The sequence below is a fragment of the Mucor mucedo genome (assembly GCF_025094135.1).
Source record: "Mucor mucedo strain NRRL 3635 chromosome Unknown EV154scaffold_12, whole genome shotgun sequence".
Taxonomy (NCBI): Eukaryota; Fungi; Mucoromycota; class Mucoromycetes; order Mucorales; family Mucoraceae; genus Mucor; species Mucor mucedo.
In genome coordinates, this window is record NW_026252296.1 from 204,085 (window position 1) to 217,845 (window position 13,761).

At 37.6% G+C, this 13,761-nt stretch overlaps 2 protein-coding genes across 2 annotated transcripts; one reads left to right on the plus strand and one right to left on the minus strand.

Annotated features, from left to right (window-relative positions):
* Positions 1-89: 89 nt before the first annotated feature.
* EV154DRAFT_436996 (uncharacterized protein) lies at positions 90-8,935 on the minus strand (the record flags this gene model as incomplete). The annotated part of the gene is made up of 10 exons (XM_051596837.1): positions 8,546-8,935; positions 8,089-8,436; positions 7,261-8,004; positions 6,934-7,173; positions 6,625-6,855; positions 6,070-6,570; positions 5,705-6,001; positions 3,113-5,644; positions 2,527-3,039; positions 90-2,471 (listed from the first exon to the last, which is right to left on the minus strand). Coding segments are annotated over exons 1-10 (8,007 nt in total), but the record flags the coding sequence as incomplete, so codon positions are not given.
* Positions 8,936-12,484: 3,549 nt separating this feature from the next.
* On the plus strand, positions 12,485-13,592 carry EV154DRAFT_496224 (uncharacterized protein). The gene is made up of 7 exons (XM_051600123.1): positions 12,485-12,694; positions 12,756-12,896; positions 12,956-12,976; positions 13,034-13,102; positions 13,165-13,200; positions 13,260-13,314; positions 13,375-13,592. Exons 1-7 carry the CDS (start codon positions 12,589-12,591, stop codon positions 13,508-13,510), a joined length of 564 nt encoding a protein of 187 aa, XP_051461595.1. The 5' UTR covers positions 12,485-12,588; the 3' UTR covers positions 13,511-13,592.
* The last annotated feature ends 169 nt before the right edge of the window (positions 13,593-13,761 follow it).

Here is a 13,761-nt window from a genome sequence, read left to right on the forward strand (position 1 = left end):
CAACTTCGATGTGTTCAACAGTCTCGATAACTTCAGCTGTAAAAATATGTTAGTATATTATTAAAAAAGAGAAAAAAAATACAACTTACTAGAGAGCTTCTCTTCGACAACAACATCAGTTTGCTTCTTGATGTCCTCAACAACAATAACATCAGCGTGCTTCTTAACTTCTTCGACAACGGTTACACCTTCAACAGGCTTAGAAGCAATCACAGTAGTCTCCTTGGTGACTGGTTTAGTCACAATGACGGTAGTGTCCTTGGTGACAAGCTTGTTTTTGTTATCTTCAACAATATCGGTGTTTTCGGATTCTGACTCCTTGGTAATGACATCGGTGTTTGTAGAGGTTGTCTTCTCAGTGTCAACAGGTGTAATTTTATCAACAACAGCGGAACCGACCGTAACAGAATCTTGGTTCTTGATGACAGTTTCAACAGTGGTTGCTTCATGGACATCGATAGCACCAACGGTAATTGTATCAGAGACATTGGTAACAACATCAATGTGAGGAGATGTGGTCTCAGAATTATCGATTACACCAATGGTTACTGATTGGGAATCCTTTTCAATGATTTTGATATCCTTTGAAGGGACTAAATCCTTAGTGACAGTAACTCTGGATTGGTTGGTCTCATCAATAACCGAAACATTCTTCTTTTCTTCAATAACACCAACTGATTCTTCAACGTCAACAACAGTAGTTGTGCCCTTTTCGTTTTCAACAACAATTGTTGAGGTAGAAGTTGTGCCCTTTGTTGTGACATTTTCTAAAATTTCATCAATGTGTTTGACAATATCTTCTTGACCGTCGGTACCGAAGGTGGAATGACAGATCTTGAGAATAGTATCCTTATCAGTGGACTCAGTAAGGGATTGTCTGAATTGCTTGATGTTGGCTACGATATAGCCCTTCATGGTAATGTAGTAAGTGATCAAGCTACGACGCTCAGCCCAGGTAAGATAAGTAAGGTTGGCAGACAGTACACTGATTAAAGCTGTAGACTCATCAATCTTGGAGATAATATCAAGTTCAGCGGCGTCAATAATAGTAAGGGTATCTTTTTGGGAGTTATTTGAAACAGATTGATGATCAATAGACCAAGAGAGGTCCTTGTAAACATTTGTAAACCAAGATACAACGTATGCTTTAGATTCAGCCAAAGTAGTAACAATTTCAATAGTAGAATCTTCAACATCTTCTTGAGTAACTTGTTCATTCTCAAGCTCAGGCTTGGTAACAGTATCGCACTTATGAATAATCTTTTTACACTCATTGAATTTAACATTCAAGTTGTGATCAACCTCGTTTGTCAACTTCTTCCAGTTTTCGACGGAAGCAACATCTGAAGATTTCTCTACCTTGGATACGAAGTGGTTTAATTCGGTGTTAGACTTTTCGATAACAGCAGTGACGGTTTGTTCCAATGACTTCTTATCGGCTTCGTTGAGGGTAGTACAATTGTTGACGGTAGTAGTTGTGGATTGGCTCAACTTCTTTAATTCATTTTGTACTTCTTGATGAGAATCCTTGATTAACTTTTGAATTTCTTCGGGCTTAGCACCATTCTTAGATGCCTCAGTGATACGAATGTAAAGGATTCTATACCAATAACGGATTGTAACCTGGATTGTGCTGACTGTAGTAAGAACACTGTCCACTTGCAATTGAGATTTCTTTTCCGTTACAACATTGTTAGATGCACTCTCCTTCTTAGCGGCATTATCCTTCTCATATTTAGCGACGACAGATTCGTACTTCTTATCCAAATCAGTGCAAGACTTGGTGACAACAGCAACGATATCGAATTTATCTGCATCAACGACTTGGTCGGACTTTAAGGTCTTAAGGTAAGTAGTTGATTTGTTGAAAATTTCTTTTTCGAGAGTAGACTTGGCTTCCTCAATAGATTGTTCAAGGGCACGGCGTTCTTCTCTACTAATAGTGGCGCCATATACACTGATATATTGGATAAAACGGCCATATAAAACTTGGCGGTATTCCTCGAGAACATCAAGATATTCTTCTTGGGTACGGCACATAGAGATACGTCGAATAAAGATAATTCTCCACCAGCTGATAATTAAGCGGATCTCGCGATAAATGATGTAAGAACTCTTATTGTTTGTACGTGTGAGAGTCAAAGCTGATTTCTTTACAGAAGGAACTTCTTGGGTACTTTCGATAGCAACACCATTCTCAATGGCTTTGGTGATGTTGTATGCGGTTGATAATTTAGTTGTGCCCTTACCAAATACAGGAACAGAGAACTTCCATTGGATTGTCTTAACAGAGTTTGTAGCATTAGATGTACCAAGTAAAACAGCAGCATTATCTTTAATATCAGAAGAACCAAGAACATAATAATCGTGGCTATCGAGTTCGATGTATTGGTCGGCTGTTAAAATCCACTTTTGGCTACTAACACCAGCTTCAGTTGAGTGAATGACCTTGGAAGATAATTCGATGTTGCCTTAGAAAAAAAAATTAATATCGATATAGTTTATATTATTATTTATCTATCTTACCTTGAATATCGATCACAGATTTGTTGCCATAATTGATCAAAAGACCATCATTGTATGTCCACAACTGACTCTTGAAAGCCTTAAAGTTCAACTTCTTCAAAACAAGTTGAGAGCTGTTTTCTTGTACAGCGAGAACCAATTCGTCAGAGGATCCGCTGACCTTAACAAAGAACCAAGTAGAGACAGGGAAGATACCTCTTTGAGTTGTGTTACTTGTTAAAATGCTCCAGTCTGATTTTTGCTTATAGATCCATGCGTTAGCAGAAGCAATAGCTAAAACTGAATTCTTCTGATATTCAGCGTCAGAGATGACGGGAATATGGAGCTCCAATCCTTGAGCTTCACTAGATGTACTATCGGAAGTGATACCAAGTTTGTAAGAACCAGAAGTTGTGCGAATAAAACGAATATAGTAAATAGTCTTGGAAATGCGAACAGAGACAGATCCATTAGCAGAGATATAAAACTTTTGGTTGAGAGTGCTATGAGAGTTGGACAAAACCCATTGATGAGCTATGGAAAAAAAATGGGGGTGTGAGTAAGAGAAGTGCTAGAGGGCGAAAAAAAAAAAAAGATAAAAACTTACAAGTACTTAAAATAAGACGAAGCATGTATCTATAGTTAATTAAGTAGCCATCAACATAAGTCCATAAGAATCTTCTGTAATCAATCTCGTCAGAGAGTTTGTAAAGACCGACTTGACTTTGAGCAGTTTCGCCGGAGCCTAAGAAGTATTTCTCCACACCGAAGCGAATGAAGAACCAACCTTCAGTACCGGGCCATTGGTTTTGGGATGTGACCTTATGGCAATAGGTTTCCTTGAGCCACTTGTAAGAAATAACAGCTGAAGCAGAGCTAGTAACCTTTTCGACCTTTCCGGATTCAATGATTTTGACACCTGATTCACCTTGGCTGATAGGAATCAAAGCAGGTACCAAAATTTCCCAATGTTGCTCAGGTCGAGCTTCCTTCTTAACAAGAGACTTGGATTCTTGAACGTAAACATCGATTTGAACATACTTATCGGAACGCTTAGTTTCCTTGAGAGACAACACAAGAGAACGCTTAGCCTTGAGATGGATACACTTTTCAGGTGCATATTCCCAAATTTGGTCTTCGGCATTTTCATTCTTGGCATGACGAGTAGAAAGATGAAGACGCTCACCGGCAGTAAGAGCATCAGTAGCAGCATCCAAAACTAAAGTACGGCCCTTAAGATTAACTAAGAAGCCATTCTGATATGTCCAAAGTTGACTAGCATAATCGGTTGACTTCATACGTGTCAATACAGCAAAACTGTGTTCCTTAATATCACCAACAACATCTAAAACATAACCATGCAAAGAACTTTTGATGAAGAAATATCCTGAGGGAAGGCCGTTATGGTGTGTTTTGTAACGTACAATCTTTTCAAAACCAGTAGGAATATAATTTTCGTCCAATTGGAAAGAGTCTTTACGGTGCAGGCGGTTAGATCTCGATGAATCAGACTTCTTCAAAACAGCAGGTTCAACTGTAGCAGGAGTTTCAGTCTTAACAGGAGCTTCGATCTTGACAGGAGCTTCGATCTTAATAGGAGATTCAACCTTGACAGGAGCTTCAGCCTTGACAGGAGCTTCAACAGTGGCAGCAAGGTCAGTCTTAACAGAAGAATCGACGGTAGTAATAGTAGCAACGTGGGTCTTTTCCTCGGTCTTGGGATTTTCTGTAACTACATTGATAGCAGCAGCAGCACCTGAGGCCACAGAAACAACGGCGCCAGCAGTAACGATGGCGACACCAGCAGCATTAGAAGATGTGGAGGTAGATGATGAAGGTGTTTGAATAGGAGTTTGGATCTCGAACTCATCCTCCTCTGCAGCCTCTGCGGCAGCTTCGGCCTCTGCTTCAGCCTCCTCCTCTTGCTCCTCCTCTTCGTCTAACTCTTCCTCGGCTTCCTTAACAGTAACCTTCTCATCTTCACACTTTTCAATTTCCAATTCACCCTCGGTGGAACCACCAACGCGCTTTCCAAATACGGGCTTAGAGAAAGACCAACGTAACCATTGTTCGGATTTGAGTGTGGAGACTTGCTTTCCATCTACGTTAGTACGAATGATACGAATTTTATTGATACCTACCTTGGCACCTTCGACAGATGCTTCATCAGAATTTGCAACACCAATAGCCAATCTAGCATTGGATCTCAAGTGGATTTCACCATCCACACCAAGGTCCCAGAATTGACCTTCATTGAATGCCTTTTCTTTAAGGTAAACTTCGGATTGCTCTCCTTCAACAGGAATATCTTGAGATGATTGAGCATCAAGAACCAAACCGGTCTCTTCGTTATACAAGTAACCATCCTTGTAGGTCCAAAGTTGCCATCTGTAAGCACTAAAGTTCAATGTACGGATAACGATTCTATAGCCTGAAGATTCGGTCTTTTCGACAGTCAATGCCAAATTTTTACCGTTGTGGGTAGAGCGAATGAAAAATCCGCCTTCAGGGAAAACACCCCAACGACGAGTGATGATCGTTTTTGTGACACGTTCGTAACGCTCTGAGCTGGATTGTTCTAACGAGTATGCACTTCCGACCTTTTCTAAAACGAGACTATCCTTATTAGCTTGTTGAGCAGCGTGGGTAGTATGGGTGCAATTCTTGAAAATAGGAGAGGCAAAAGTCCATTGTTGATAATCAAGTGACAAATCACCACGCTTTACCAATTTTAATTCGGCACCTTCCTTAGCATCAGTTAAGGACCCAAGGACCAAGTTAGAATTGGATTGAGGATGAAGATGGCCATCGATGGAAAGACCCCACATTTGGTTTTTACGACTTGCACGCAAGAATTTGGGACTCCATTGAATGATGTTTGAGTTGGATAAAAGCTTACCACCAGCAACATCGATCACATAATCAGTTTCGAAATTGACTAAACAACCATCGCTACGGTATCTCCATAATTGACGTCTGTAACTCTTGAAGTCTAATTTAGCCAAAATCAATTTAGCTCCCTTCTTTTTGTCAGAAACAGTAACAATAAGGCTATCGTCGCACTTGGAACGAATAAAGATCCATCCCTTGGGGAAAACACCGTATGAATGAGTGACCAATTTACGTTCAACTTCAGCACCTATGTAACAAAATTATTTAGTAAAGCTTTTTTTTTTTTTTTTTTTTTTTTTTTGCATACTTTTTTGATAAGTCCAGATAGATAAAACAATTCTTTGGAAACTTGTAAGGTAAGAAACATCCTTCTTTTCTTGTTCAGAGTAACGTGTCTCGTATCTTCCATAGAGAACTCTCCAAGAATAGTAAGTGGTGGTTGTAATTCTGATAGTCCAAACACCATTCACTTGAACAAGGTTAAGACCGTATTGCTCATCTCTCTTAGACATGATGGAACCATCAGTTCTCATAGTCCAGGATTGATAAATATCACCAGCAGCTTCCGAGCTCAATTGAAGTTTAGCGCCCTCTGTAAATTTATCTATAAAAAAAAAGTGATACGCGTTAAGTATGTTACACGACTTAATTAAGCTTTTTTTTTCTCATTACCTTGAGCACGCATAACCAGACCAGTAGCACAATGCACGAGATATCCATTTTTATAAGTCCACTTGAACAAACTGCTAAGATCAACTTGAAGCTTCTTCATGACGAGTTCAGAACCTGCCTCTGATTTTTCAGGAGCTAAGGCAAGGCCATCAGGACCACCAATGTAGAATTCACCTTGAGGCCATTGAGCAACAGGGTGACGATTGATTTTTTTAGTGGTTGTGGTGGTGCTACGCCATTCTCTAAGGATTGAAATAGACCATTGGGAAAGAACCTGGGAACCGTAACGGTAACCGAACTTGGGAATCAAGAAACCCCAACGTAATTCTTCAGAATACTTGTGGCTAGAAAGTGTGAGTCTGTATTTGTTCTTTTCTTGGATTTCAACGGCAAGAGAAAGTTTAGAATCAGAGGATCCATAGATAAGATAACCGTCCACAGTCATGTACCACTTTTGATTGGTTGAGTTGGATTGGATCAAGTCAGCGCCAGCGGCAAAGGCTATAAATGGGATGTGAGATGACAAATCGCGTTAAAATAAATAATTACACTTACAGCTAACATCGATAGATAAATCAGTGGCATAATTGACCAATTTTCCAGAAGAGTATGACCAAAGTTGATATTGCCAGTTTTGACGATCAAGGGATTTCAATTCAACAGATTTATCGCGAGCAGTTAAGACCAAAGGAGATTCGGTGGTTGAACCATAGACATAAGAACGTACAAAGAACCAACCAGAAGGATAGGTGGCATATCGGAATGTGTTGATTTTAGTGACAGTAGCTACAAAGGACAGGGTAGGATAGTTAGTATTTTTAAATAATTAAAATGCACGTTTTGTATTTTCGAGGCAGGTCTTACTTGTCTTTTTCTTGAAAACAGGTAACACGAAATTCCAGCATTGCTCCTTGTGACCAGCAGAACGTCTTTCGCTCAAATACAAGGAAGAACGAACAGTTTCGTTTTCCTTGACAGTCAAGACAAGGTTCTTGTTGGCTTGAGGGAAAATGATACCCTCGGGGGATAAAGCCCATTGTTGATTTTGGTTTTCGTGGCTCTTTTGCTTATATTGACAGATACCTGCACCGCTAGTGATGGAACCTATTTTAAAGTTCTCGCGTTAGACCAATTTGTTAAATGACTACAGACTATTAAAAAAAAAAAAAAAAAAAAAAAAAAAGAACTTACCACCACGGATATCAAGAACCATATCAGAAGCCTTGTTAATGATATAACCTTCACTGTACTTCCAGAGTTGACGGGAGTAGTTTGAAGTATCCAATTTTTGAGCAGCTACTTCGGCAGCAATAACACCAGACTCTGTGACGGTAAGCACGAGACCTCTAGCTTGAGACTTTACAAAGAACCAACCATTAGGGAATACGCCTCTTGATTCAGTCTTTACGGTTTCAGACTTCTTGAAGATGGGCAAGACGACAGTGAACTTTTGATGTCCGTGACCTTGCTTTCTCTTTTGAAGATGGAGATGAGCACCTTCACGGCTACCGAACCAACTTTCTTTGAAACCAATCACGTAGCTCGTATCACTTTTCAAAGTAAGCTCTCCCTCAGGAGACAAGATCCAGGTTTGGGATTTTTCATTTGATGGAGTGGATTGGATAATATCTGCACCATCCTTAATGGAGTTTGATTCGATACCGAGAATCAACCCAGAATTCTTATTGACGATATGATGAGTGGCATGTTCGTAAGTCCAGAGTTGACTGTCATAGGCTCTTTTACGAAGAGCATCGATTGTAAGTTGGGTACCAGAAGTCATGGAAGTGGCGACTTCGACACTGATGTAGAGCCCAGAGGCATCCGACTTTAAAAAGAAGGGGGTCTCGGGGAAGGAACCACAAGGAACAGCGTTGGCGTCGTCATGGTCCAGACTAGTGCAAGAGTCAGCGGTAGAGCGAATAGAACGGGCATCTAATTAAAATAATAAAACTAAAATTAGGCGATCTGGGATGTGGATGACACGTAATTTATGTAATATATATAAAATATAATTACCATCTTCCTTGATTTGAGTAACAGCAGGAACCTTGACACTAGGGGTAACGCTTTTGATAGTACTAGAACTAGGGCTTCTTTCGACAGCTCTTTCCTTGACAATAGGGAGTACGAAATCCCAACGTTGCTCCTTACGGTCAAGGTGACGTTTATCGACAAGTTGGAGGTGAACATGAAGTCCTTCACGACGAGCAAAGAAAGACTCCTTGATGCCGAGAATGAGTGTGGGCTTATTGACTAAGTATACATGACCGTAAGGGGAGAGACCAAAAGTTTGATAGTTTACGTCTTCCTTGACATCGGTGGATTGAACGCGTTGCACAATATCGACGCCTGCCTTTGGTGTGCCTGTGCAATGCAAAACGGAGTTAGAAGTGTTTTCAAATTTAGAGTTCCGAATTTCGGTATGCTCCCGTCATTTTGTAGCACTTTCTATATTAAATAAAAAAAAACTTACCCTTTGCGATATCCATCACTTGACCTGATTTTTTATTGACAAGATAACCTTTGGGATCATGTCGCCAAAGTTGAGAATTATAGTCCTTTGTACGCAAAGTAGCGAGTACAACAGGGCTACCGGCTTCCTGGGATTCGTTATCAACCATTAAAACATAACCGTTGCTGTTGTTCTTGATGAAGAACCATCCTTCAGGGAATTTTTCACTTTTTTCAAACATTTAGTTACAAAAAAAAATGAGTATAGGTGGGTATAGAAATAAAGACTTTTTTTTTTGTGGGTTTTTAGGTAAAAAAGATTTTTTTTTTTTGTATAAATGAGCTTTGTGTGTTTAAAAAAAAAGAAACCTAATAGGGAGGCTTTTTTTTTCTAAGTAAAAAAAAAGAAAAGATGAAGAAGAAGAAGAGGAACTTTTTGTTTATTTCGAATGATTTAGTAAAAAGTAAACTGTTACTATTATTGTCCGTGAGGATTTTTTTTTTTACTATGCCGAGTAACAAACTGTGGTACAAAGATCTTGTTTGCCACTATACACTCGTTCGTGCTTCTTTTTTTCTGTTGTAACACTTGAAACTTGGACTATTTTGATACATAGTTGCGAAAAAATAAAAAATCCTTTTACGTCAGATCAACGAACAAAGAAATATACGCCTTCGGCGAATGTTAAACGTACATAGCTCTTTATTTTCTCTATTTTTGAAGGGGGGGGGGGGCAAATATATAGCGCCACTTTTTGAGAAAATGATGGAACGGCCTATGTCCTTGTTATGTTTCTTTTTTGAAAGGAGATGCTCTCTTTATGTGAATTATGTACTACACTAATGTTAAACGGCTATTTCCATTATTTGGAGTCTGGCCGGGAAATGACTGCATTTTTTAAGCTTTGAGTACCCAGAACATGTATGTTTTTGGTAGAATAAATTACACACACACGCTTGGTTCGGTACGCTCTCTATCTCCGTTTGGTTTTTCTTGTGTATTTTTTCTTCACTTCTATTTTTTTAAAACTGCTATTGTAACATATTTGCAGTATTTGTTGATTCTGATGGAATTTGCAATTCTCGACAAAAGGGAATAACAACAATTACACAGGAGTAGGAGTTATTAACAGTAAACAAAAGACCAACCATGCGATACAAAACCCCACATGCACGCACACATACATACGCACACCACATACACATACACGGTAAAAAGTTTTTTTTTTTTTTTTTTTTTTTTTTTTTTGCATAATAAACTTTTCTACCCTTTGCTTACATGCGGCCTATAGCAGTATAGATCGTATTCCCTGAAATTAAAAACTGACATAGTACAATGCTTGTGAAAACGAACGTAAATGTAGCATGGACATCTATGTACGACTTTAAGGCACTATTTATTTTATGGTTTGCCTAAAAATTCTATTTTCGGGTTTACCGATGCGCGGCAAAAATATAAAATAAAATCTTGTGATTTAATTCTAGAAATGCCAAACTTTTTTTTTTCTGTAATATTAAATGACTCTTTTCGATATTTATTTCACTATAAAGCGGATCGTTTTTTGCAGAGGAAAATTTCATGAACAATGCAAGCGAGAAGATAAAAACGTTAGGTCGTGTTTGTACACATGATAAGAATGTCGTCTGTCCCCAAAAAGTTAGTTACACCCAAGAATTTTCTTATGGTTACCTGTTGCTCTAAACCTTAAACTTGAGCTTAATTTAGGTGTTAAAAATCCATACACGTATTTTGTCCATTTTAAACCACATGTTTATATTTACCTTTGAATACAATGTGTTGATCATAAGCCCTTTTTCTTTTGTTTAATATTTTTTTTTTTTTTTACATAGTGTTTTCTATATGTTGTATGCGCTAAACAAACCACAGTGATACCATTTGTTTATATAACGCAGAAACAGCTTGACGTTTTATTTACCCAAGTAGTCACATACGCACAGTAACAGAGGGTGCATCTTTTTTTTTTTTTAAACAAAAAAAAGTTTCAAGAACACCTTGTTTTTGATACACGAAAACAAACGATTATATTACAATACGGTCATGCTTTGGAAAATAAAGGACATATTTTGCAAATGGTTATATTACAAGTCGACGTATAAAAAAGAAAGGTATGCGTTTCAAAAGTTAAGGGTTTTACATTGTTTTGCAGTACCGGACCATGATGTCCGTTAAGTTGGGAAAGAGTTTCATTGGATTGCAACTCCCTAAAACAGCAAATCAATTTTAAACCAATCAAAATGACTTGAATATGCAACTGCTACACGCTAACTAAAAATGAGCCATTTTGAAAGAGAGCACGTAAGACCGTCTGCCGAAATACATATCTACAGCGAGTCTAAAAACATTTGTCAAAGCCCCAAACGAAAGCTCGTTTTTAAATAGACACTGGTGTGCCTTGATGTAGCTTTGTTTTTACGGTTCGAAAAACCGCAACAGCAACTTTCTGAAACTTTTTTGTCATAGTCAATATGAATAAGGCAATTAATTTTAATAAACAACTCCTTTCTTTGTCCAATGTGGGCAAATATTTGAGGCAATACACTTTTTCTGTTATTTTTTTAAAAGAAAAGGACAATAGACATCAATATTTAGAAAGTGGTATCCGCTATTCCCGGGAATATCAGTTCTTATTGTCACCTCCACTGTAAACTTTTTTTCCAGCGGCATATCCTGGCTTGAGAGATAATATGTCTATGCTTATTTTTGGCTTATAGATCGGCATACCTCGGCCTGAGAAGCAATATATGCTTCATTGATAAGTATCACATATATGCTTTAGAAGTGGCATGAACTAAACTAAGAAATATCAGATATTTATTTGTGAGGTGCCACATGTTGTTGGCATGAGAAGCAGCGAATGCTTCAGCGTTCCGGACAGCAGACAAGCGTAAAGAAAAACAGACAGAATTAAGAATGTTTTATAGACAAAAACTCGTAACACCTGCTGCCTTAACCTGGGTGTCGATATAGTTATTAAGATCTTTTTTAATGGTTATAATTAAACAAGAAATTATCAGGCCCGTATAATAAACCTAGCCTATTCATTTTGATCGACTTTGTTGCTATTTATCATAAAGTGTACAGATTTTTGCCTCTTTTGATTGGCAGAAAATTGAAGCGCATAAGAATTTGTATCATTTGCGATAACTGAAAAACATATACTGGCCCTTTGATTAACAAAATAACCTCGGTAAGCTTTTCCCATGTCAACCAAAGTATCAAGATAAGGCATTTTACATTTAAATTGCCGTATCGAATATTCGTAAGACAATAATTCCTAACAGATAAAAATCAATTCTCCATTTACTACAACATAGATTGCTTTGGTGTTTGTAGTGTCTGACATTGTTAATATTTTTGTTCTGTACTATTTATCATTGATGCAAAAATAGTATGATGACCGAATAAATATGAAAGATGCGCCATTGACATAATATCTAGACAACGATATGATGCTTGAGGCCTTAATATAATAGTTGAACAGGGCCTTTGTATCTGCGATTGTTGTCATAAACAAGTTTATACCCCCAGTGGTCAATATTTTTTTTATAATACAGCATTAGAGAAATGTTCGATACTCATTTTTCAAAGGTATGTGATAGTTGTGAGGACCAGGGGATGCTTCCAAGGTATTAGAAGAATTTAAACTCTGTCATATACTGTGGGGCCAGTATTTTAATACCATCAGTAAAAACATGCCGACTGTAGCGAAAACGGTTTTGTTTAAGAGGACAATTCAGATATTTACAAACTAAATAGTTCGGACATGTTTGTAGCTAGGCATTTATTATCAGCAAACAGCATCTGAATTTTAACTCTCAAGTTGTGGCTTATTGAAAGAATTCAGGCACAAAAGAAACATATGTCCCTATGTACGCCCCATCATGTTCTGTTTTTCTTTAAAAGGACATTATTACTCAAATTGTCAATTATAAGATTTTAAGCACCGGTTGCACACAGTTAATCAATAAGAGAGATAGATAACATTGACCAACATTCATCTCATCTTGAACATCTTGTTTCCTTTTTTCTTCTCTTTCCCAAAAATGCTCTTTTCAAATATTTTCAAGCTGAGTGCTTTGATTGCTTTAGTTGCTACAGTTTATGCAAACAATGAAGCTGACTTGGAGCAACCTACCAAGCTTCTTGGAGGTATAATATATATTCGACTGAGATAACTCCTTATATAGCAGAAACCAATAAAAGTCTATAGGTGTTCTTAAGAGACCTGAAAAGTGTGGTTTTAAGGTGTCTTCCAACTCTGAAGTACTTTATCATTACCGTGCTCGTGTTTGGGGTGAGGATGAATTTTATGAAAATACCTATGCAGGAGAGCCCTTAAAAGTGAAATTTGGTAAGTCTTGGCAGCTAACTTGATCTTATTATACCTCTAACAAGAATGTTTTTTAATAGGCAGAGATAAAATTATGAAGGGTAAAAAAAGAAAAGTGCTGGAACATAAAAAAGTTGTATACTTATAAGAAATGATAGGATTGGAACAGGGTATGCACGGTATGTGTGAAGGAGAAGTACGTAGATTACTTATTCCTGCTGAATATGGTAAGTTGAGAATTCTTATTGGTCGTATTACTTTTTTTTTTTAAGCTTTTTTTTTTCTGTAGCTTATGGTGAATTTGGTCTTCCCCATTTGGTTCCAGGTAAATAAGATAAGGTTATATTGGCTGTGAGGACATGTATTTACCCTCGTTGCTTTTAGGAAACACTGCAGTTATCTATGAAGTTGAGGTTGTTGATGTAAACTCACCTTTTAGGTAAGTTTTGTATACAAGAATAAAGAGATGATAGATATTGATTGGTTTACCTTAAATTAGCAATCCCTGGTTCTGGACTGGACTCAGTTTCATGGTATTCGTATATGTGTTCTATGGTCGTCTTCAAAAATTCTTGACTAAATCAGATAGCTCTGATTACTTGAAAGATAAGGCAACTGAAAAGAAGTCCGAGTAAAAAAAAAAGAAGAAAATTAATTATCCCTCTAATTCTGTAATAATAATAAAAAAAATATAATAATCATAGTTTTAACAAGTACAAGTAATGGGATCATGAAGTTGCGACAAATATAGACACAGTTTTTTCTATAATAGTCGAGTTAATTTAGATGCAACCAGTAATATGGTCGCAATCATTGTCAACAGCCATTTAGAAGGATGGGACGAAGTGACAAGACGGCATGTGACCCAAACCTTATACATCATTCG